The following is a 26,804-nucleotide window of genomic DNA, read 5'->3' as shown; positions in this document are numbered from 1 at the left end:
TTCTTATGTTACCAGAGCAGTGAAGGGGCCACTCTTCTGTAGTTGGATTGTATGCCACTGTGAGAACATCTGAGAAGAAGACCCAAAAATTGGTCCAACCCATGTGATTCCTCTTTACAGATGTTACTGGAGTGGAATGGGATCCAACCAACTAATAGCAACATGTCCAAAGCCTTTTGTTCTTATGTTATTAGACCATCAACCACTTGATTGGCACATGAATTATGCTGCCTAGTTTCTGAATATGTTTCAAAAGTTATGGAATGGACAGGATCAAAAGAGGGTCTACAATAATGCTATTTCAACACTAACCAAACCAATTCTCAACCATCTTGCAAATAAATCTAAATTCCTACAGAACAAAACTTTGTGATAAATTTGTCCTTGTCTAGTGATTTAATGAGATGGGATTTCTGAATTTAGCATGATCATGGATCAGCAGGAAATGTATCCTATCTCATTTCCAAGAACAAAGTGACACCAAGAAAGTGGGTTCTTTTCTGAGTCTGACTTCTGGTGTGGACTCACAGAGGTTTTAGATAGAGGACTCTTGAGATCAGGCATATCTTTTCATCTTTACTTTGAAATCTTAAGCTGTCTTTACATAATCCAAATTTGATATAAGAGCACAGGACACACAAAATACAAAGTGGTGGCAAGCAAAATACATTTCAAAAAGCTTTCTAAGAATCACTTTAGGAGCATGGCCTCCATTGTAAAGGTTAACTTTTCTTACCCAAATAACATTTCTGAGCTGAAACAAGAAGCAGTGGAGAAGTCAATCTGAGATGGGTGTTTTGGTCCCATGGAGGACAGATGGCATGTCCTGTCCCGAGGTTTTGTATGTCACATCTTATAATTATATGATTTCTCTTTGTGCTGCTTACTTGATTCAGTGTGTAATAATGAGTTATTTCCCCCCCCCCCGGAAAAAAAGATTCCCAACTATGACTTTGGAGAGCAATATGTTTACTTCACATCTTTTTCAGCTTTGCTGAGACACATTTCCTTAAGTTCCCAAACAGGATAACATCTGCTTCTTTTTCACATATTTCTTGTGTCGCTGTTTTAAATCTGAAGTGTCTTTCAGTTCTATTTACTTCTCACAATATTTCATGTCAACTTTCACTCTTTTGCATCATAAGCTGAACATGTGAACAACAGTATAATAAGCAGTTATTCTTCCTTCCTTCTTCTCTAATGCACATTTTGCATCTTCCTGAGTTTACATGGCAAACTGGTTGTGCCTTGCTTTTCCTTTAAAAATGGCAGGCTTGTAATTGTCTTTATGAAAATTACAAGCTTATGACAGAAGTAGAGACCAAAACTTTCTAGGATAAATATTTGCAAGGCAGCCAATTATGCAGGTTGGTGAAGAAATCTTGCAAACATGGGGCAAATATCTGTCACAACTTGGATGTTAAGTCGGGTGACCATATGGAAAGGAGGACAGGGCTCCTTATCTTTAACAGTTGCACAGAAAGGGAATTTCAGCAGGTGTCATTTGTATGCATGCAGCACCTGGTGAAATTCCCTCTTTGTCACAACAGTTAAAGCTGCAGGAGCCCTGCTCTTTTTTGTATCTGGTCAGAGGGGCAAGGCTCCTGCAAGTTTAACTGTTGTGATGAAGAGGGAATTTCACCAGGTGCTGCATGCATATAAATGACACCTGCTGAAATTCCCTTTTCCATGCAACTGTTAAAAGCTTTTAAAACTCTAAAGCTTTTAAAACTTGATTTTGATCTTATTTTTATACTGTTAGTTTTACTCTACCCTTTGCCTGTTTGGTGCATTCTCTTCCCCTTCTTATTGTTTTATTATGATTCTATTAGAATGTAAGCCTATGCGGCAGGGTTTTGCTATTTTATTGTTTTACTCTGTACAGCACCATGTACACTGATGGTGCAATATAAGGAGCCTTGTCCTGCTTTTCATACGGTCACCCTAAAAGAAGCCTCCTGGTTTGAAGACATGAGTCAAGAGCCACTCCTTCCCACATGAAGAGGAGTGTTACCTGACTTTTAGGGTAAAGAGAGGTTATTAAAAAGCACACAAACTACTAGACATTGGAGATAGCTTATGAAAGCCATTTGAAATTATTGCAATATCAGTAATAACTAGACTGAAATATCAGGAGACCCAGGAAACAGTCACAGTGGCTCCATAAACACCCCTCAGGAAGGCAGTTTAGGGTTAGTTGATAATAAAAAGACCACAAATAATTCCCTTAAGAAACTCCATAGGTTTCTTCAGCTCTTTCCCAGCAACTGCTCCAACCACGTGGAAAGCAAATATTTTGGACGCTCACTCACCTTGGACCATTGTAGGTTTTAACCATAAGTTATGTGAACTTCTGCACATTATTAGAGTCAACTGATATAGCCAATAAATGTTGTTCGCCTTTAATTTAGGGAATGCACTCTCCAGAGAAGTCTGCCTAGCACAGTAGCTCACAACCTTAGGTTCCCAGAAGTTGATGGATTAAAGCTCCTATCACCCCTAGTGAGCATAGGCAATAGTGAGGGACAATGAGAGTTCCAGTCCATCAACAATAGGAGACCCAAGATTGGGAAACAGTGGCCTAGCACCTTCCTTCTTACGTTTTAGGTACTAGAACTTTGTATTATCTGAACTTCTAATGAATGGTAATTTTAGAGTCAGCAACTGAAATATTTGTTACCCAGGGCATGTCTACACCTTCCAGTGTTCCGGGAGGGAGGGGGAGGTGGAGGATCTCGCGAAATGCTGATCATGAGATCCTCCCCATGCATTCACATGCGTGCATGACGTCCAGGGAGGAAGGAGGATGTCGCACCTGCCATTTTCTTTTATTTAAGAAAACAGGAGCTGGAGCACTCCTGTGCTCCAGCGCAAAAGTTTTTTTAAAAAGCCCCAACCCCGTTGCCCACCCCACCCTCGATGACCCTGGACTCTTCCCATCCCAGCTCATTCCCTCAGATGACCCCCACTACTCACGGGGAAGAGGGAAGAAGCCGGGACGGATGGACACACCACCCACAGTCCTTGGGATCATCCCAGGTCCACGGGAAAAGCCATGAAGAAAGGGTATGGTGATATCCCAAGGAAATGCAGAGATCTTCCCTCCCTGCTCCAGGGATCTCCTGTGCATCATCTGGACACACAGGGATGATCCCCAGTATATTGCCCAGTGTAGACTTGCCCCCCAGGCTGCTTACTTGCTGTTTCATCTAGGTTTTACCAATTTTTATGCTGAGATGCTGCTCTTAACTTTTTGCTACTGCTAAACAATTTAATATTTTTATCAGTTGTTCTAATTTGAATACATTTATGGTGTGCCACTTTGGAAAGAAATGTAACTTTAAAAATGTGAGATTTCAATTCTGAACACAAAAAATATGCTGGGAGTTTGGGGAAAATGTTGCTTGGTTTTGGGGTATCCCATAATGGCAGTGATTCTTTAGTGCAGCCAGATGTACTATAGGAAAGTTCACATGACACATACACACCCCAAAACTAAGTGGAAGGGTGTGGAGTTGTAGGAGCTGGACCCCTTCTGATGCACACTTCACCAATGTTCCACGTTGATGCCCGCAGTGAAAACACTTCCCCACTGCCTGCATATTTAGCTGGCATGGAAACAGGTTCTGTGAACATGCTGATGGATTTTGGGCTGTATTAATAAATGTATAGCTTCCAAATCACGCGAGCTACTGGTTCCCCTCTATTTGGCACTGGTTAGGCCTCATCTTGAGTACTGCATTCAGTTCTGGGGACCCCACTTCAAGGAGGATGCAGCCAAACTGGAGGGGGTTCAGAGGAGGGCAACCAGGATGATCAGGGGTCTGGAAACAAAGCCCTAAGAAGAGAGACTGAAAGAACTGGGCATGTTTAGCCTTGAGAAGAGAAGATTGAGGGGACATATGATAGCACTCTTCAAGTACTTGAAAGGTTGTCACACACAGGAGGGCCAGGATATCTTCTCGATCATCCCAGAGTGCAGGACACGGAATAATGTGCTCAAGTTACAGGAAGCCAGATTCCAGCTGGACATCAGAAAAAACGTCCTGACTGTTAGAGTAGCATGACAATGGAACCAATTACTTAGGGAGGTAGTGGGCTCTCCCACCCTAGAGGCCTTCAGGAGGCAGCTGGACAACCATCTGCCAGAGATGCTTTAAGGTGGATTCCAGCATTGAGCAGGGGGTTGGACTCGATGGCCTTATAGGCCCCTTCCAGTTCTACTATTCTATGATTCTATGATGCATAGAGCTCCTTCACACAAGGAGAGGCTGTGATTGGGCCTCGCATAAAAGAGCTCTATGTGCCTACATCAGTACATGCCTAATGTCCTTTCTCACGATGGTTGGATGCAAGGATGGGGAAGTTTTCAATGGGATTTGCTTCTGAGAAGACATGTATATTGACTTATCTTTAAGCAAAATGTGACCATAAATGCAATGAAATGCTGGAATGCCTCTGTTACAAGCTTTAGGAATATTATGACATTATTTACATGACGTGCTTTGGTAGGTCTACTTTTGACAAGGTGTGGAGTTAAAGGTCAGCAGACAAGCTGATATCCTGTGCATTTAAAACACATGCTCCACCACCTCCACCAATCCCATACAATGGAGAGGTCAGGGGCAAGATGTTCACTGCCCTTCAACTTTGGAAATTAAATGAGCCTTCCTTGTGAAGTAGTGATATGGTGCATACTTATGGTTTTAAATTAGCTATGCTTCTCTAAAGCCCTGAAAGAATAATTACAAATGGTGCCCAGGTAGAATTTTAATTGCAACTCAATGTGCTTTTAGTAGGAGAAGTATTACTGATGGCCTACTGCAAATCCTCCTGTGAAGAGCCTGGGATGCAATCACCTGCCATTGCAGCAAGGCAGTAGAAAGGGAACCAGAGGAGCCTCTCTCTCTCTCTCTTGGCAACAGCTGAACAGTAACAATCTCAAGTAAGCAACAAAGAGCAACCGCCATTTTGTGGCTGCTCAAGCGCAGCAGGTGGTAGTGGTTTTTAGTGGTTGTTGTTTTAAAATGGCTTTCTTCTTTTTTAATGCGTTTCAACTCCTCAAAATAGACTAGAAGCTACACTTCCGTGAGGAATCCTTGGGGGATAAGTAGCTCCTGTGAGGTCAGGAAAAAGCAGAATCCCCCTTTTTTCTTTGAGAACTTTCTTTATGAGAACTAGGCATGTACCGATTTTCTTAAACTTGGTCCGGCTGTGTTTTGCAAATTGTCAGGCATCTTTTGTTCCATCATCCATTCATTGGTGGAATCAGATTTTTCTTTTTTAACCAGAATTCCATTCTACTTGCACTAACGTGCACTTGCGCAAATACATCAGATAGGATTCACAGAAATCTAAACTCTTTCGAATCCGTTGCAGCTTTCTCCAATGTCCCTAATGAGAACTTTTGACCTATACAAGTTGTGGACCCTTGAGCCTGCTGTGACTGTCCACCATCTTCACCCGCCATAGCCAAATACTGCCAGTGATTGCTGCTTCACTCAGGAGATTGCTACAATGCCATACATTCCTTAGGATACAGCAAAGCTGCTGTATATTTGTCCATCTAGGCCAATATTGTACACTCTGTCTATCAATGGCTTCCACGCCACACCTCCTACAGGATTATTTTAATGGGAAATGCCAGGAAATGAACCTGGGAGCATTCTTGAAGTGGACCATCTTAATAAGTCCTCCACCCCCAGAAAGGGGAATGTCAGTCTAACCACGAGACCAGGGTCAAAGAGAATGATGGCTATATGAGAAATTCATTCCACTTGTTTTGGACCAGAATTTGCCTATTTCGTGCCTCTGAGAACCTCCCACCAACTCAAAGGTAATCTGTGGCTGATGTCATACATATCCTAGTTTCTGATGTCATTCATAGAACAAAAATCAAAGGTATTTGCCAAATGTGTACATTCGATATGCACACAATCATGGGAAGAAATCAAAGGAAAGCAAATGAACACAATTGATGAGTACATTTGGGAAATCACATATGAAAATGTGTGTGCATTTTTGTGTGGGAAGAAAAAAAAAAAAGCTCTCTCAATCTGATAAAAGCACCAGTCAGAATGAACTTCCAGGTGGAATCCAGAGAACTCCATGAGCTCAGCTTTTGCCAATTCACACATCCGTACAAAGAATCCTCCTAATTCCAGAGCTCCAGCCTCACAAAGTCAGCTGACCACCTTTGAGAGTATGCCCTGCTGAATATATTGGACAACAGATTGAGACAGCCCCATGTTTGTCATGGTGACCATGAAGTCTCGAGATGGTCCCTCTAAGATATCTCCAATGTGAATGTCAAAAAAACCCAAGGGTTTTAAAGGACCATGCCAGAAACTACCTCAGCCAGCTCAGGCTGGGACACTGATAAGCACTGATGGACAGAATACCAGCATAATTTCAAATCCACCATTCCCCAACCTCATGCCCTCCAGATGGAATTGTAATTCAACACATCTGGAGGGTCCCAGGTTGAGGGAGCCTACCCTGATCTCTCTGGCCAACACCAAGTACAAACTCTCAAGCTTGCCCCCTGAACAGACTGGTGAGGGAGCCAGCTCACAGCAAACACCTCCCTGTGTTGGTACTGCACTTTAGATACCCAGCTGCACAACACTGGAACAGATCCACTCCCCACAGCTCATCCAGCTAGGTCTTGGTGACACATGCCAGGTTGGCTCCTTCATCCACAATTCAGTTGCAGATGAGAGCTGTCTGATTATACACTGGCCTGGCATTGACTGAGCTGCCTTGGTGTACATTATACAGAGGCAAACCTGAGTTTGTCACATATGTGCAATCAACAGAGAGCTGTAGCCCATCATAGGTCCCTGATGAGGGTACATGTACAAAAAGGGTACATGTATCCCCTCCACTGTACATTTTCAGATATATATTTAAAATAGGGATCTTGGAGAAATTTACGATGGAATAAGTGAGTTCAAAATTCTAGGAATCCAAGCCATGGTTTCTGCAGCAGACCAGCTTTTCCTGAGTCACATGGATTTGGCAGATTTTTATTTATTTTTTACTTTTACTTGTTGAGTTTTACACAAATTTAGTCATACAGAAATGCATGAAATAGAAGAAACCGACAAAAATGCACATTTCTCCCTTCAGCTATAGCATGAAAAATGTGCATGGGGGGATTTCTGCATGGGGGGGGGGATTTGTGCATTTCAGAAAGTGAAAGCTGGTCAAGAATATACCACCCTGGAAAATGTGTGCGCTTGGGTCAAAAAAATGAATACTTACTATGGATGATAACAAATTTTGTTCAATTTGAGGAAAGAACCCTTTAATTCCTCCCCTCTCCCCACGCCAAAAACACTATGATGGCGTCTGAAGAAGCTTAACGCTTCTTCAGACAACTTTTGTTTAATCAAGTACAAGTTTCTTATCAAGCGTCTCGCAACTCAGGCCTTAGCTAGACCTAAGGATTATCCCAGGCAAATGGAGGGGTTGTCCCTGCCTGCTCCCGGGTTCTCCTGTGTGTCATTTGGATGCACAGGGATGATCCCGGGATATAGGCCTGGTCTAGCCATGGCCTATAAATAACTTTTGTTTAACTATTAATAACTTTGTTTGTGTGGTTGGAACACTAAATATTACATGCTTGATACTGTTAACAACCTTCTGTTACATTGTAAATCATTTGTGGTACTATTATGATATTATATAAAATGTTTCCTTAAATCATTTACCCCATTTCTGTTGTATGCTGGTTAGCACCACTTTATGCCATCCCTAATTTAAAACATCTTAAGTGTACCCTCCACTTCCACCTTCTTCCGTGTTCTACTCCTAAGAATCTCAATGACCTTCTGTAGTTTTTCATTCATGATTTTTATCCTGCCAACAGTAATTGGGTATTTGGCATAAAAACTTCCTTTCAGCTAGAGTTTTTTGCTGTCACCCACATTCAGATTCCAAGTATTCGATTCATACTAGAATACATGACAAATTGCTGGTGTAGCAACTCACAGCTTAATCTCTTTGCAGATAGCAAAGATGGCTGCTATGTACAGAACACAGGTTTATAGAACAGAAAAGACAAAGTTCCCAGTAACAAATGCAAAACAAATGCTCCAAGTGTAAGAAACCTGACATGCACTGCAATATCAGATCTATCTGGCAGTCAAATTTACAGAAAAGTTATTACAGAACCCCAGCGTGATTCCATTTCAACTATGAAAAGTCTTCCTCAGGTGCTCCTGTAGACATATATTCTAATAACAGTTTCCTGAGACTGATAATGTTGAGAAGTAGTTTCACTTTCCTGAGTGACTGAATTCTTTCAGTGGTCTACAGGTCAGTGAAGACAAAATAGCCCACTAATTTTGTGGGTCAAGAGTGACATAATCCCTCTGATTTTTCCAGTAGTCTCACAACCGCTTGCAGCCATAGCACAACTGATATTGTTGTGTTTGAAAAATTGGCTGTCTATAATTAATATACTGTAGCTGTTTTGGAAAACCATTTTGCATCATTGTACCATCAAATAGTATAAACTTCTCTCTCTCTCTCTCTCTCTCTCTCTCTCTCTCTCTCTCACACACACACACACACACACACACACACACACACACACACACGAACTGGCCTGGTGCAGTGTTGTCAGGGTATTTGTTGTTGTTTTACACTTAGAGTGTTTGTTTTGAATCTAAATGCAGTTTTGTCAACTCTTTATTCTCTATACTTTCTTATGAACTCCTAGGAGAAAATATTATTAATCTGAAATGGAAGAACTGGGACTCATTCTTCAAGAATCAGGAACACTTGCATAGCTGGAATCTTTCCTTTTACTCCCACCAAGGATCAAGCCAAGACTAGCACCACAATTTCATATTGTGTTTACAGCCTTTTGTAGCTACAGAGGGCTCAGTGCCAGCACTCCAATGTCATCTATATATACTATTTCCATAATCTTCATCCAATTTGGACACATCTCCCCATGGCTGTCAAATGCCCTTATCGACCTCCATATAATTTCGTCAATTACATAATTGAATAGTACCGGTCCCTGGATGGATCTTTGCTTAACTCCCGTCTCCACATTGAATTTTTTGGAGCACTCTGACCTTGTGCACATTGAAGCAGCAGATCCAGATTTAATTTTCCTTATTAAACAAATGTGGTTCTCTAGTATTCCATCTGCTTTCAGGATCATAAATTATCTCTGCTTGGCAAATCAACTGCATAAGCAAAAATCCAGCAATGTGATACATAGTAGTTGCCCATATCTATTATAAGTCTCCACCACTCATCTAAGTGAGAAAAAAAGATCCTTTGCTGAACAAGCTGATCAAAAACCAGAGGCTCAACTCAGAGATCTTAGCATGATTTGCATTATGATTTGAATTAACTATTGTTTAGAACTAGGGATGTGCAGGTTGTGTAAAGTCCATTCCGTCTGTGTCTTGTGGTTTGTCAGGCACCTTTCATTCTCTCATCCGCAAATCAATGGAATTGGATTTTTTTGTTTCCAAATTTGCGCAAACTTGCACATGTGAAAATTCCCAAACTCCCCCAAAATGTGCATTTTCACATTTCAGCCTATGGGGGAAATGTGTGCTTTTTGGCTGGGGGTTTCCCCCCGGTATTTTTCTAGGTCAATGTTTGTGCAAATTATATATATATATATATATATATATATATATATATATATGCAAGTTCACGGAACCCACCTAGTGGGGGAGAAGCTGGTCCGGCACAGAATGTGTGGGTTGGACTTACAAAAATCCAAACTCATTTGGTTCGATTGCAGATTTGCCCAACATCCCTATTTACAACCCAAGCCATTATTTGAGCTTCCAAATGTAGAACAGCAAAGCCATGTTTTAAACTTGCTTGTCTGCTTTCATTTTCTATCCTTTCAATGCTCAGCTTTATACAGCCACAGCACTCGGCTTCAGAAATTCCCCCTGAGCAGAGGCAGAGTGACGGCCTTGGCTATCATTTGTCAATTCAAACGTCAGACCACAATTAGCTCAGTTAAGTTTGGTTGATTGGTTTAACTACTAAAGCGTAGTTACAATTGTTTAACCACTAAAGCATAGTTAGCAGAAACAATGGTTTGCAACCCCCCTTTCAAACTATGGTTTTGATTCCGGTTTGCCAGCCAGTCATGAACTATAGCCTGAATCCAGCTTTCATGCTACAGTGAAGTTAGGTTGCAATCCTTTAACACACTAACCGGGAGTGGGACTTTCTTCTGAGTAGACATATTTAAGATGGCACTGTTAATCATGACTTGGTGATGCAATGTCTGAACTAAGCAGCAGCATTTTTCTGTAAATATATTTGTATGCATGCAGCACCTGGTGAAATTCCCTCTTCATCACAACAGTTAAAGCTGCAGGACCCCTGCCTTCTTTTGCATCTGGTCACCTCCAAAAAAAAGGGTTATGCAATGGAGTAACTACCTGAGTATATAACAAAGATGCCTTTTCATTCATTTGTGGGCTGCTGCCACTGGCAGAATGAACCTAGATCCTTGCCCACACAGGTTCCCATGGCATCTTCTCCACACCAAACTACCTGCCACAGTTGCACTTGTCAGTGGCCAGAATTGCTCATGACCAGAGGATCTGATATTGGTGCAACTGCTGAACCAGTGTGTGGGTGCAAGGCAGCGGTTAGAAAAGCTCTCACCAAAGTTGTGCCCTCCAGGTCTCTGAGACCACAAATCCCATCAACCCCAGATAGCATGGCCAGTGGTTAGGGATTATGAGTGTTTTAGTTCAATACAACCAGTTGGGGAAGGTTGGGTTAGAGCATCAGGCTGAACCCAGTTTCAAATCCCCACTGAGCCCCAAAGCTCTAGGGCTGTGCTCCGCTCCATTCCAGATCCCCGGATCTGGAGCAGATCGGGCCAATCTGGACCCCCTAAATTTGGATCCGAATCAGGTCAGGGGAGGTCCGGATCAGCCCTCTTTCAAAATGGCCATGCCTAAGGTCTTATGTGGAAGCTATCATGGTACCCAGTTACATGTGTGTATCTTGAAAAATGACAGAGATAAATGCATTTCTGTAAATGAGGGGGAATTTAAAATTTCCCCCAAAATCAGAGATGTTCCCATTTCCTTCAAAGTGGCCATGACGAAGGATATATTTAGAAGCTATCATGGTGCCCATTTTCATGTTTCTATCTTAAAAACTAAAAAAGTTATAGGTGTTTTTCTTTTCCAATGCAAGTCTGGGGGGGGGGATCTGGACTTCCGGATGTCGCTCCAGATTCGGATCCGGATTGGTTCAGAAGAGGTGCAGATCGATCCAGAATGGTTCAGACCTGATCGGAAGGTCCAGATCAGGATCCAAAGTGGATGGGGGGGGGGTCCCTGCACAGCCCTACAAAGCTCACTGGGGCCCACTCTTTCAGCCTAATCCAAAGAAGGGAGAGAGAGAAACCTTTACACCCTTCCTTGGAGGAAGAGCAGCATAAGATTGCAATGAAGTAAAACATAAATTCCTCCACTTGCTTAGTAGAGCAGTTTTGCTCCAGTTGCAGTTATGCCTTCTGAGAAAATCAGAGTATCTGGAAAGGCCCTTTGTCTCTGCAGTATGTAACATAAGGGCACTGGATGCAGCAATTTTCAGTCCCTCTCCAAGGAGGAATGTGCTCTTCATGTATACAGTTCAGGTGAAGCATCTTAATTACCCCTTCCACAGACCCTCCTTTACCTGGACCTGTTGTGATCTTTTCCTCCCTGTGACCAGCTGTTCCAAGCACACGGCTTTCATCTAACAACTTCTGCCTCCTCCTATTGATTTTTTTTTCCCACAGAGGGCTCCCTTGAGGCACCTCTGGACTAACAGGTACATTAACTTTCATATTTGGGTCCCTCTGTCTCCTTTAGCTTCACAGTGAAACAAACCCGTACCAGGTTGTATTAACTGCTTGCACTCTGGTGTATAAAGGTTGATATTTTCATTGATATATAAAATCAATCACATCTTTCACTGTGGAGTGGGCCCCCAGGGGATTTTTTTTAAAAAATGGAAAGCAAAGTACAGAGAGAATAGTCTATTTTATTCCTCTCCACAGAAACAAAGGCACAACTGTTGTGGAAACAAAGCAACAGGGTATTTTTGTTGGGTTTTGTTTTGATCAGACAGCTGCAGTTCACAACTGTAAGAGAAATACTAGATGGCTGAAAACTCCTGAGAGATAAGTAAACCAAAACACTACTGTGGGAGGAGCCAAAGCAAAGTAGAGAAAGAGACTCGAGTTCGCATTTTAAGAGGATCCATTAACACCCACACAGTACCACATGAATCACATGAGAGAGCCAGTGTGGTGTAGTGGCTACAGTATTGGACTGGGAGTCGGGAGATCCAGGTTCTAGCCCCCACTCAGCCATGGAAACCCACTGGATGACTTTGGGCCAGTCACAGACCCTCAACCCAACCTACCTCACAGGGTTGTTGTTATGAGGATAAAATGGAGAGGAGGAGGATTATGTACGCCGCATTGGGTTCCATGGAGGAAAAAAGGCAGCATATAAAAGCAATAATAAATATAATAAAATAAAAAATGGTGGGGCATGGGGCTTACCACCATCAGAAGCAGGATGTGACAAGTAGGGATGTGCTCCGCTCCGATTAGAAGTGGCGAATCAGAAGCGAATTGGCCTGCTCCGCCTTGCCCAGAGGAGGAGTAGAAGTGGACCGGGGACCCGTAGAAGCAAGGTGAAGAGAAGCGGCCATTGGCGGAGCGCTTCTCTTTACGCGGAGTGATCCGATCGCCATTTTGAAAAAATTTGCCCATAGGATTGCATTGCGGAAAAGAATCGGGGATAACTGTGTTGTTTTTTAAGCTATCTTTCTGAAACTTATTGTGCTTAGAGAGTCATGGATGGGGGTCATTTTGAGCCTACTCTCAGCTCTCTGCATGCTGCGGTTCGCTTGCTAGAATTTTTGGAAAAGTCAGGTAAACAAACAGGGACAGCGGGTAAACCGGCGGGGTTTTTTTTGTTTTGTTTTGTTTTGGAAGCGATGACAGGCACATTCAACTCCCAATCCTGATGAGAATTGATCACCTCATGAAGCATACTCCAATCCCAGCATTGGAGGGGGGGACTAAGGCAGAGGCACCCTCAGAGCTTTGAGCTCTCAGCGTCTTGTGGGTTTTGCGTTCGTGGGGAGAGGAGTTAGTTAGGTGCTGCTGCTGTGTTTGGAGATAGATTAGATTTAGCTTGGCATGTGTGTGTGTTTGTTTGCTTCTTTCTGACTTTTTGCTTAGTTTGCTCTGTGTTTTTCCCTTACTTTGATTTAATATAAACTTTATTTTTAAATTTTGGAGTGTTTGTTTGTTTGGTTGGTTGGTTCCCCCCCCCCTTCCCTCTCTTAAAGCCTGACAGTGTTTCATCTTCCTTCTTTCTTCTAAATACAAAAAAATACCCAAAAAAAATATTCTCTATTTCTTCTCTCTGTTACTTGGACTGTGTGTGTGACTGTGTTATTGTGTGAGTGTGCTGTGTGCACTGTTTGTGAAGTGCAACAGCCACAGATTGAGCATTTCAAATCCTGTTTGGGCAAAGCATACACACTTCTTGTCCCATTTCCCTACATATAGTATTAGTAATATTCTTATACATATTATTATTAGTATTAGTATTATATTCTTATACATAATATTATAATTAGTATTAGGGTGGCATCTGGGAGGGTGTCCACTTCAATTTTTTTTATCTGTCAAACCATCGGAGAACAGCCCATGTCTGCAAATGGGGTGTCCGATTTTCATAAATTCCCCAAAAATCAGGGGATGATGGGACTGCCTTGAGTCTTGGCATGCATGTGTATCCCTGGATAAGCTGTCATGGTGGCAAATTTGAGGTTTCTAACATGCAACTTGACGGAGCTATCGAAAGGGGTGTGAATGGGGTGCCCGATTTTCATAAATTCCCCAAAAATCAGGGGATAATGGGACTGCCTTGAGTCTTGGCATGCATGTGTATCCCTGGATAAGCTGTCATGGTGGCAAATTTGAGGTTTCTAACATGCAACTTGACGGAGCTATCGAAAGGGGTGTGAATGGGGTGCCCGATTTTCATAAATTCCCCAAAAATCAGGGGATGATGGGACTGCCTTGAGTCTTGGCGTGCATGTGTATCCCTGGATAAGCTGTCATGGTGGCAAATTTGAGGTTTCTAACGTGCAACTTGACGGAGCTATCAAAAGGGGTGTGAATGGGGTGCCCGATTTTCATAAATTCCCCAAAAATCAGGGGATGATGGGACTGCCTTGAGTCTTTGCATGCATGTGTATCCCTGGATAAGCTATCATGGTGGTGAGTTTGAGGTTTCTAATGTGCAAATTGACGGAGCTATCGAAAGGGGTGTGAATGGGGTGCCCGATTTTCATAAATTCCCCAAAAATCAGGGGATGATGGGACTGCCGTGAGTCCTGGCATGCATGTGTATCCTTGGATAAGCTGTCATGGTGGCAAGTTTGAGGTTTCTAACGTGCAAATTGACAGAGCTATCGAAAGGGGTGTGAATGGGGTGTCCGATTTTCATAAATTCCCCAAAAATCAGGGGATGATGGGATTGCCTTGAGTCTTGGCATGCGTATGTATACATCCATGAGGTGTCATGGTGCCAAACTTGAGGTTTCTAACTTTAACAGAAAAAAAGTTGTATACTTTTTTAGCCTAATGCAAGCCTATGGGGGGGGGGAAACGGAGCTCCGATCCGGATCTGGAGCTCCGCAGCAGAGTGGAGATAGGCGGAGCGGGGGTGGAGCGAAGTGGCCTGATCCACAAATCGCAGATCTGGAAGAGAAGCGGAGCGGGGGGTCCTTGCACACCCCTAGTGACAAGTTATTTCTGAGAAGAGATCAAGCCAAAGTGGATGCAGAACAATGACAACACAACGTATTGCTCAGAAGAATATTCTAGAATACCAGCACCAATGTACCTGACTGTCTAGTTCTGGACACAGCACCCCCTAGGAATGGGGAAGAAATTTGTTCAGTTCACATTTTAATGCAGACTTACTCAGTTTCACCCTTTTTGAAGCACTATGCAAAATGAAAGTCAGAGAGCATTTGAAATTTAACTGAAACCTAAAATGGATTCACAATCCCACTGAAATCAGAGCCACGAGACTAGGGTTCAACACCTTGGGTAGCTTCTTTAGAGTTCTGGCTAGTTCTGACTGAAACCCAAAATGGATTCGCAGCCCCACCAAAATCAGAGCCACCAGCCTCTACTCTTAACAAATAAATTATGCTGTAATTGTTAGAAGGTTGGGCTGGGATTGGGGAAACTAATATTCAGTTCTCTACTCAGGCTATGAAACTCTCTGTGTGTCATTGGACTTGTTACCCTAATAGATTTCATAGAGGCCATTTTGAAGTTAAAATGGCTGGGGACGTCCGAGAAGTCTGCAATGGAAATTAATGAGTTCAGTTTTCTATGATTCTGACCCACGGATTCCGCAGTGGACTGGCTTTTACCAATCGTGTGGATTACACAGACTTGCAGAGCAGTTGTTTTTACTTCGGAATTTATACGTAGTTTTAGTTGTAGAAAAATACATTTAAAAAAAAGCAGGCAAAAATGTGCATTTCCCGCAAAGGCTAGAGCATGAAAATATGCATAGGGGGGATTGTGCATTTTTCCAAGTGTGAATTTGCGCAAATTTGGAAAATTAGGGAGGAAATCCGATTCAGCCCAAGAGCAAATAATGAAACAAAAGGCACATGACAATTTGCAAAATGCAGGTGAAATGGATTGTACCAAACCTTTACATTCGTAAAAATGGTAGGGAGAAATGTATCTGTTGACCTGAGCTCTCAGAATAAAGCATTGGATAAAAATCTAATAAATTATAATAAATTAAATCTTGTCAACTTTTGTCCTTGCTAATCATGTTTTTTATGAGGTGTAAACTAGAATACTGTTTATTGATGGGGATTTGGGGGGAAATGCCATCTGCTCTCTGATCGGGTTGTTTATAAAGTCTTAAGAACCATAGTCAGTTATTTTTAATGAAGTAGCATCCCCAACAAAATGGGACGTCCAACTGGATTTTATAATTATTTATTGGGAAGTGTGCCCTACTGAATTCATAGAACATGCTCCCAAGAAACTGTGCCTAGGACTGTAGCCAAAGTTAGTGATAAATGTAGAGCATAGGAGCTGCTTCTGTGATAGCATTCAGGCTAGCTATTTGCTTTATCTGACTGACCGCAAGGTTTCTGCTTTGTTCTAAAAGACTCATACATGCTGAAGATCACCGCGCTGTGGTTTTAAAAGAAGAAAAAGGGCAAATGTTGGTGATCTACCAGTAGCTCCATATCGTACTGCATACTGCCATGATGTCTGCTTTAGCTGAATCTCAATCTGGAGGCTAAAAGATGCTGTTTGGACACAAGCTGAGAGAGAAGAGGTGGCAGGAATCAATCACAGGGGGCCTTTTCCTGTCTGTTGAGCCTGGCTGTTCATTGAGATGCAGGTAGCGCTCCTAACGCATGGGCCGCAGTGCTGTGAAGACAAACAACACCCAACTTGCATACCAAGTGGCCTTGCATTTAACCGATTCATTTTATTATGAAATATATAACTGTGATCCAGGGCCACCATACTGTGAGTCACTTCTGGGGAAATGTGCCGAGAGAAACATGCATCTCCGCTAATTACACTGCACGCATAATATCTTACAACGAGCCTGAAAGGCACAGTGTGGTTATTTCAAAGGACGTTTTTCAAAACAGATTTCAGTGGCAACTGGAAGTAAGATCCCATTATTATTATTATTATTATTATTATTATTATTATTATTATTTCTTCTTAGGGTTCTTATTGTTAACCATGCAGCAATGCAGAATTGAAAGATGAAGCATCTTCATGGTTGGGAGGGGAACACCAATTTATTGTAGGATGATTTAAATTGGACCATTGAAAATTAGTGCTGAAATAGTGCTCCATGCATAGAATAAATGGACACAGGTGGGATTAGGCGATGATGGTCCCAACTGCAACAATATCAAACCACGATCTGCACCTCCCTAACATTCATGGACTGGGCAAGATATATGGAAAGGAGTGGCTACATACCTACATGGACAAAGGTGCTCTCCCCAATGATTGGGAAGGCTCCCATGACTAGGAGTGCCAACTCTAGATTTTTGAGGGCCCTTGAATAAGGCATCTGGAATGGGCCACCTGCCTCACTATGTGCTATTACTCTTCCTCCTCTCTCTCATCATGGCTTGCAGTTGTTTGCTTGCCAGGCAGAGCAGCAGTGAGGAAGGAGGCATCTGTTATCTGAACCAGAGCGAGAGGCAGGCAAACAAGCAGGTTGTAATGGTGAAGAGAGGGAGCATCTCCAGAGTGCTCTTGACAGTGGGCCCTTGCTGAGGAGTGCCTGATCACGCCTACCCTTGATACCATCTTGATGCAAAGGCAGCCCTTTTCACATGTGCATGGCTGGCTTGGGAATGCTGGGACTTGTATGCCCTTTTCTCTGTCTAAACATGCATAGGCTTGTGTCTTTATTATATATATCAAGCCCCCATGAAGACACCTGAGGACAGCAGGCTAGTTTAGAGAGTGGAATGGCTGGGGAGGAGGGGCAGGAGGAGTGAGTAGGCCCTATCCTTTTGCCAGTCCATCAGTACATGAAATAGAAGGAGGCATCAATCATCCTGTCCTCTGCATCAGGCAGCCTAATGTCTTGGGTTGGCCCTGGAAAAACTTAAAACTCCCCACTCCCCATGCTCCCAAACCAGACACACATAATAAAAAGTTTGCTGATGGGTAAACACACCCTAAACAATGCTCGGTATCTCCCTGTTCAAGCCCTATATTTAGCTATGTAAATCTGTACCAAGAAGGCAGTGGTAAAAGCACAAAATTAAAATGGCCACCCACTATTTTAGGCCATGCCCGAATGTGAATTCATAGCTCCTGACTCCATTTCCTGCCTTGCATAATTTCATAAGAAGAACCCAGATGGGTCAGGCCAAAGGCCTAACTAGTCCAGTATCCTGTTTCCTGTAAAGATCAACCAGATGTTCTGGAAAGCCCAGAAACTGCACATGAGGGGAATAGTTCTTCCCTGCACCTGATCCCCAGCATCTGGTATTCAGGTTCTTGCTGCCTTTGATCTTGGAGGTAGCATATAGCCATCTTGAGCATCATTTTTGAGTGGAAATAAGTCATGACTGGTAGCCAGTGAAATCCTTATCCCCCATGGATTATGGGGGATAAGATCCCCCTTTTTAAAGCTGCCTAGGTTGGGGGCATCAGCACATCTCTTGGTAGTGAATGCTGCAGTATATGCATGCAAATTGGGTCTAGTATCAGGAGACAGGGAGAAAATGCATTCCTATCCACTTTCTCCAAACCATTCACAATTGTATACACCAGTGCAGGCTGGTGGCTCCGATATCAGAGGGTCTATGAATCCATTCTGGGGTTCAGTCAGGACCAGCCAGAACTCTAAAGGAACAATCCAACTTTCTTTTTCTTTCCACTTATTTTGGGGTTAGGATTCAGCACCTTGGATACCTCCTATAGAATTCTGGCTGGTTCTGATTGAAACCCAGAATGGATTCACAGCCCCACCACAATTAGATCCACCAACCTCCACTGGTATAGGCTTCTGTCATGTCCCCTACCCTCACTCACCATTCCCCCCCCCAAAGAAAATAGCTCCAAACACTATAACCATTTTTTGTAGGGCTATTTTCCTTATAGGAAAGTTGCTCCAGGCCCCTGATCATTCTGGTTTCCCTTTTCTGTACATTTTCCAGCTCTACAATATCCTCTTTTAGGTATAGTGACTAGGGCAGGATCTACACTGCTGCTTTAAAACGGTTTATAACAGTAGTGACAACTGTTGAGGCCCATGACACACTCCCTATACAGTCTTCAAAATGTTTTCAAAGTGTCATATCCTGCTTAGTGTAGATCGCTCAGGACTGCAAACTGTATTCTTAGTGTGCTGACACCATAGATTTCATTGGAGGGCCTACCATTTCCTCTTCTTCTTATTCATACAACATATCCATGAATATGAACAGATGGAATAGGGATGAACTTCGGTTTCTCTCCATTTCTCATTTCTCCAATCTTAAATTCAATTCATCTTGAACTTTCAGAAATTATTTTTAATGGTTCACATGAAAAAAATTATGCATTTTTAATTTATTTCCCCAAATATACAAAAGGTTGTTCCCTTTTTAAAAAAAAGATAAAATGGAGAACTCTATTGCAAAATTCAGAGAAGTGTGAATTTTGAACGATAATTGAGTTTTTAAGTTAAGTTTGCAAATTAAGTAAGTTTGCATTCAAATGCGAACCACACAAATTCCTCCCCCATTCTTAGGAGGAGCAAAGTCACACCTATTGACCCTCCCTCTCTCCCCACATCTCCATGCATTCATCAAAAGCTACGAACAGAACGTATCTATCCTCATACAAGCAAAACACTGGATGTTTAGGGAGATATGGGGAGAGCCAGGTTCTGCACCTGTGCAGACGAATGCATGGAACCCAGGTTTTATGCCCGTGTTATATGCAATACCAAAATCCACCTTTGAGCACGCTGAAATAAATAGACACAAGGCATACTGAATTCACTGGCATCCACTATTGAAATAAATCTCTTGGGTAGCCAGACTGCCCATAATCCTTTGCAGCAAAGCCATGGAAAGCTTACAATTAGTGCACACCAGTGTGACATAATTTCCTTTCCAAATTCAATTGTCTCCTGAGCTTTAGCTCTACTTGTTTGAAAAATCACATTAAAGAAATCATGAATCAGAGATTAAAGTTCCTTATCAGGCAAATACAGGAAAGTTTTTCTTCCCCCCCCCCCCGCCCTTTTTTTTTTTTTTTTACCTGCTTGAATACAGAATTGTAGAGAATGCAAGTCACTGCTTTCCTGTGACTCGCGACTCTGCTTTTGCCTGAATCCGGTTCCATTTCCAGCAATGTCAACTGGTTGTTAAACGAGATGAAAAGACGTCCACGGGATTCATCAAAGTAAAGTACAGAATGGAAATCTAGACTTTTGGGGAAGGAACCAGCAATCCTTTGTACACAAAGCTGGTGTTGAATGTCCCAGATTCTTAATACCTGTGCACAATGGAGAAATGAAGAAATCGGAACTCACCAACTTTCTTTTTTCTTAATTCAGAGGATGCAGAAATGGATACTTTATAAAATCAAAGCATTGGGGTAGAATCAACCAATATGCAGGCAATGCAATGAGCAAGATAAATCAGTCCAAAACCAAAATAAATTAACACTAGTAGAGCATCCAGTTTATATATTTTTATAGATTTAATTTTAAAAAAAAATCTAAAATTTAAAATTTTATAGCTTTAAATTTAAAAAAATCTAGGTCCTGTTCAGATGTCACTTCAGGCTCTACGGTTAATGAAACTGGGGTTCTCTTTTTGCACATTGTCAAAAGCTGGCAGAAGCTGAAACACATTTCAGCAAGAAGCACTCGTCAAAAACTGCAAGAATGGCTAACCCACCTGACTATGTGTTTTGGCTATCAATTTGAGTGTGAACCTGCAAGAGAAATGGATTCGGAGAGATAATCCATGATAACGCCATGGAAAATAGCCAGTAAAACGGCACTTTAAAATGAATTGGTCTGTTTTTAAAATGTTTTCAGCTGTACTTTTCATTCGTGTGTGTGTGTGTGTGTGTGTGTGTGTGTGTGTGAAAAATCGATAGAACAATGTCTTCATTAGTACTAACCAAAAGTTACAAAATAATATGAAGCTTTGCAGAGCTCTTCTTCAGGCTAGAAAATATATTAACATTTGATTTTAAATATTTTGATTCTGTTTTCTTTTTCTTCTTCTTTTTTCCTTTTTATTGATCACCACTTGGCAATCTTATTAGATATAGTGTGGCATATAAATATTGCAAAGAAAGAAAGAACAACATTTACTAACAGAGACTGGCCAACGAGACCACATCATGCCAGTCCTTTTTCCAGCTTCATTGGCTGCCAGTCCAGGTCCGGGCCCGATTCAAACTGCTGGTGTTAACATTTAAAGCCCTAAATGGCTTGGGGGCAGGCTATTTGAAGGAACGCCTCCTCCCATATGTATCTGCCTGAAACACTGAAGGTCCTCCTCAGGGGTCCTTCTCCGTGAGCCCCTGCCAAAGAAAGTAAGGCAGGTGGCTACCAGGCACAGGGCCTTCTCTGCTGTGGCACCCCAGATGTGGAATGAGCTCCCTAAAGGAGGTTTGCCTGGCACCTACACTATATTTTTCCAGATGCCTGATGAAGGCCTTTTTATTCTCTCAGCATTTTAACAGTCTATAAATTTAATTTTAACTTTGCTGTTTTAAATATGTATTTAAAATTTGTATTTCTGCACTGCTGCTGATTTTATCCTGGTTGTGCTTTTGTATTGTCTTTTATATCATGCTTTTATACTGTTTGCTTTATACTTCGAATGGTTTTAATTTTTGAGAACTGCCCAGAGAGCTTCAGCTATTGGGCGGTATAAAAATGCAATAAATAAATAAATACAGCAAAAAGTAGGGGGCATTTGGGCGCATGCTAGGAAAGCCCCCATGTGGATTAGTGTATAATTTCAGAAATGTAGGAAATGTAATTTCAGAATTTAAATAGAAACTCATGAAATTTTGTGTGTGGGATGATAGCGGGAGAGGTATGCTTGGACCATGTACGCAAGCGCACAGGGACAGCAATCTGGAAAGTAGGGAAGGCCCTAGAGTGTCCAGGTGCCCCACTTTAAAGATGACAGTCCTCTGTTTGAAGGCACCCTCTATTTGAAGGGCTGTCCGGGATGGGTGTGTGTTCAAGCTGGTCACCCATAGCTAGCACCTGGACAGTATACTGAGCTAGCATACAAGTCACCTGTTCATATTGTTCCCCACTGTGATGAGAAGACTTGTATTTCTATAAGTCTTGCTAAATGTGATTCTATAAATATACATTAGCACATGCAAATGGATGCCCTCGCAAGTTCTCTTTTTGGGTGATGCATAATGCGCCACCCTAGAAGGAGCTCCTACCAACCATGTCTCCCTCCCTGTACTTCTCTACGAAGCCCAGTTTTCCAACCCACACCAGCTTCAGATCACCATTTCAAAATGCATTTGCATTTGTGGTGTAGCAAGATTCCCATTACTGCACAACTCCTGGCCATTTGCACCCCTGCATGTAATTCTGTTCTAAAAATCCACATTCAAATCCCTAAACTGAAATATATGAATGCAGACATGGCCAAACTAAAATAAATAATTGTTCTCTTCCCAAATCAAGGTCTTGTCCGATTTGAAGCAGAAACCCAATCACAGACTACTATATATCTTTCTTTCCTTTTTTTTTTTTAACCGAGCTGTCAAATCAAGGCTTTTTTGCAAAGGGTGCCTTTTCATCTTGTTTGATTCCATCCCTTGTCCTACACGACATTGTGTAGTACATGTTTGATTGGGGTTGGCTGGCAGTTGTTAGAGATTCCTCTAGCAGAGCAGAAGGGTTTGTATGTAAATAACTACCAACTCAGATACCCGTTCATCCATCAAAGTGAAACGGATTCATGCTAATGCCAAGAATGACACAGGACTGCTTGTAAAATAATGGCTAAGCAACCAAAGGGGAAACAACGTTAACAAACTCATTGAGAGGCTTAGTGGCAGGTTAATAGAATTTTTGTTTGAAGCTGGAATCAGGACACGTTCTCTCAGCTCTCTGAACATAAAGCTAAGTTTCAGTCTTGGATCTACATTGGGGGCGGGGGGGGGGATGCGACTAAAAGGGGACTTTCCACTTGCCCTGCTCCTGTACATTTCACAGCAGCCTGAAGGTCAAACTACACACTGTTATGAAAGGTATAGAAAATGTGGAAACAGAGATTTTTTTTCTGTCTCTCTCATAATACTAGGACCCAATAGGATTATCCAATGAAGCTGATTGGTGGGAGATTCAGTATAGAGAAAAGGAAGGGCAACCAGGATGATCAGGGGTCTGGAAACAAAGCCCTATGAGGAGAGACTGAAACAACTGGGCATGTTTAGCCTGGAGAAGAGAAGATTGAGGGGAGACATGATAGCACTCTTCAAATACTTAAAAGGTTGTCACACAGAGGAGGGCCACGATCTCTTCTCGATCAGCCCAGAGTGCAGGACATGGAAAAATGGGGTCAAGTTACAGGAAGTCAGATTCTGGCTGGACATCAGAAAAAAACTTCCTGTTAGAGCAGTATGATAATGGAACCAGTTACCTAGGGAGGTTGTGGGCTCTCCCACACTAGAGGCCTTCAAGAGACAACTGGACAATGATCTGTCAGGTATGCTTTAGGGTGGATTCCTGTATTGAGCAGGGGGTTGGACTCGATGGCCTTATAGGCCCCTTCCAACTCTACTATTCTATGATTCTATGAAGGACTTCTTCACACCACAAATAGTTAAACTATGGAATACACTACCACAGGATGTCGTGATGGCCAAACTAAACCAATTTAGATGGCTTTAAAGGGGGATTGGACAAATCCATGGAGGAGAAGGCTATCATTGTCTACTAGTCCTGTTAGCTACAAGCTACCTCCAGTACCAGAGAAATTAGGCCTATGTACACCAGTTTCTGGAGAACATGGGTGGGAGGGTTCTGTTGCACACATGTCCTGCTTGTGGGTTTCCCATGGGCAGTTGGTTGGCCAATGTGTGAACAGACTAGGGCCGGATCTACACTACTGTGTTAAAGCGCTTTATAACAGTTTTATAGCAGTTATCAGTACTCAGGGCTATTTATAAAACATGGGGGCTGACTTGAAAATTCCTCAAAATAGGAGTAAATGGACATCACTCTCCTCGATATCAAACAGAAAATCCTAATATTTAGAAGAAGCCCATAAGGAGTAGTTGAAGCAGCCTCTGCTCACATAAACGAAGAGCTGGCATCTAGACCAAACAATTTGAAGCCCTGAGTACTAATTAGCCTGGTACACCGGCCATTGAGGAAGACTTTGAGGAACAGAGCCAAGTTAAGGGCAAGAAAGAGACAGGGCCATCAGGCGCTCAAAGCTGATATCCAGAGGTTCTTTTCACTAACCCAGTGATGCGGCCTTTCAAAAGACAACTGAGGGAAAATATCTAGCTAGGCAGGGTGAAGAAGCAAGTGCAGGAGGAAGAATGGGAGAAGGAGAGCCCATTGAAATAAGTGGGCTGCCACAAAACATATTACTTACTTGGAGCAACCTGTAAAGAAAACAAACCTAAGAAGCAAATCTGTGTTATTGTCGCCCTAGAAGAGAGGCAGGATGAATCCTCAGGAAAGCATGGCCTGTTGTGGCGTAATCCCACAATTGAGTATATGGTATATGTCTAGATTAGTATGTCTGGTAAATATGGGACGTTATAACTGAGTGGGTGTGGTTTATGATGTAATAGGTGTGGGGAGGAGTATATAAGGAGAGTGTTGGGAGTTTGAGTAGTACGTGTGAGAGAGAGAGTTGTTTATTGAAGAGTTTGGATTCTAGGGATTTAGGAATGGTGTAAAGCGAGTGAGGTGGTTGGTGTGTGGAGAGTTTAGATTAGGTAGGATTGAAAGTATTATTATTATTGTTGTTGTTGTTGTTATTATCATGCTTTTAAATAACAATAAACTTATTATTATTTTGTTAGCTACCAAATACCACATGTCAGCTTAGCATTATTTACCTGCCTTGCAGTTATTGAACACCCACCCCATATTATACCCACAGTATATTTAGAGCAGATCCTGAATTAAACCTGTTTCCCTCATAGCTAGAGGAAAGGTTTAATTTAACCCTCCCTCAGGTTTTCAAGTGGTGGTGCTTGGCCTGAGAAGGGTTTATGCGACGGGCCTAGTGTAAAGGTCGGTGACGTCGCACCCATCTGTAATAACTTCCTTAATACAGCTTCCCCGACCTAGTGCCCTCCTGATCTTTTGGATGACAACTCCCAGGATTCCTGGCTATTGACTGTGCTAGCTGGAGGTGATGGGAGTTGAAGTCCAAAACGTCTGGCGGGCAGCAGATTGGGGAAGGCTGCCTTAATGTATTAGAGTCAGACCCACGAACCACATGTGACCCACACTATACCCCCAAATTTGGGGGAGATGCTTTTATTTTTGTAGCAGCTAAGGAGCACCAAAAAGTGTCAAATGTAGTTGGCAAAAAAGCTAATTTTTACCCTTTGGGCACTTCATACTGCTACAAATAAAAACAAAAAAATACTGCCTGCAGGGAATGTGGCCCATGGGCCCATGGGGGACATCCGTGGAGAACAAATGCCCCCCTGATCTCCCAAAGCTGCCCTGCCCCTGTTATATACCTTTAGTCATCAGTGTTGCAAAGCGGAGCAGCCACTGGACTGCAAAACTAGGGCCCTCTGGGTTTCATTTTCTTTCCTGGAGTCTTGCCTAGAGGAAGAGTAATGGTCTCCGCTTTGCAGGCTGTTCCAAAACTCACCTTATCCTTGGCGAAGCTAAAGAGCAGTTTGCGCTCAGTAATGAACTGGACAGCTATTACGCTGTCCGAATGGCCCTCCAGGATTCCAGCAGGTTTCGATGAGACATAAGGATTCCAAAGGCAAACGCGGCGGTTAATTCCTGCGGTCGCTGTTCAAAGTCGCAAAATTGAAACACATTCTCTTTAAAATCCCAGACATGACTAATGGATACACCACAGTTGAAGCAACTGCGTAAAGGCGATGGATTCTCTTCCAATCTCCAGGCCCCCGTTTTTATGGCGGCACTTTGGTGCCAAGAGGTGCCTTGAGCCCACACTTGCGTTCCTTCCCGATGTCTGAATGGGAAGGAATGCAAGTGCAAACTTCCCCGGGTTTTAAAAGTAATCAATAAATAAAAATGGTGGGGGGGGGGAGGAGAGGATCAGGGCTGTTCCTCCCCCCCTTTGAAATTTTATTATCTGTATCTCTGCAGCTGCGCAGATACAGATAATAAAAATAAAAAGAAATGGGGGGGATGAACGAGACTTATCTACATCATAAACTTAAATCAGTTTAATAGTCATCCCTTCTCCCCACGGACCTAGAAATTTCAGCGAGGCTCATTATATCTAGCCAAAAAATTCCCCAGTTCACATCAAATCACAATTCCCAGGATTTATACCAGTTAAGCTGGTACAAACTGAAGCATCAAGGCATGTACCTATTCTTCCGATTTTGATCAGTTTTATAAATATGAAGTATAGATAACGGCCTAATGTTTTATTTTGAAGTGAGCGCTTTTACCTTGCTCACGTTTTTTAGGTCTCCATACATGAAACTCTAAGTCTTCTGTGCAATTTCCTTGATTCAGTATTGTTTAAGCCCCTTCTTGCTCCTCTTCATTCTAGTTTTCTGTCAATTGCAACTTAAGGGTACAAACCAATGCATGTTTAGACGGGGGTGGGGGGGGGCGAAAGTCCTAAACTCCTGGCATTCCACAGCCAGCCAGCCCAACCATGCCAGGAGTTGTAGGACTTTTTTTCTGTCTAAACATGCAAAGGATTGCACTCATAATCCACTATTTCTTAGAGCATCCTTTTCAATCCTTTGCAATACATCTTTATTGGTTTTCCTGACTATCCAACTCATTTCCAAAGCCCTGAGTTCTTTTTACCTACTGTCCCTGCAACATTCAGAGTTATGTATTTATTTATTTGTTATATTTATATCCCACCTTTCCTCCTCCAAGGAACCCAAAGCGGCATACATAATCCTTCTCCTCTCCATTTTATCCTCACAACAACAACCCTGTGAGGTAGATTGGGCTGAGGGTCTTTGACTGGCCCAAAGTCATAGAAACGTAGAATAG

At 42.4% G+C, this 26,804-nt stretch overlaps 1 protein-coding gene across 1 annotated transcript in view; it reads right to left on the bottom strand.

Annotated features, from left to right (window-relative positions):
• The window catches only part of WDR49 (WD repeat domain 49), a 129,627-nt gene that overhangs the window by 69,122 nt on the left and 33,701 nt on the right, over positions 1-26,804 (bottom strand). Inside the window, exons 6-7 of the mRNA XM_063131924.1 lie at positions 25,456-25,604; positions 19,868-20,104 (exon numbers count right to left, since the gene is read on the bottom strand). Of these exons, the coding sequence (XP_062987994.1) occupies positions 19,868-20,104; positions 25,456-25,604 (386 nt within the window). The remainder of the gene's footprint in view (positions 1-19,867; positions 20,105-25,455; positions 25,605-26,804) is intronic.

The sequence above is a fragment of the Elgaria multicarinata genome, chromosome 8 (genome assembly GCF_023053635.1).
Source record: "Elgaria multicarinata webbii isolate HBS135686 ecotype San Diego chromosome 8, rElgMul1.1.pri, whole genome shotgun sequence".
Taxonomy (NCBI): Eukaryota; Metazoa; Chordata; class Lepidosauria; order Squamata; family Anguidae; genus Elgaria; species Elgaria multicarinata.
This window is presented reverse-complemented; position numbering and strand designations above follow the sequence as displayed.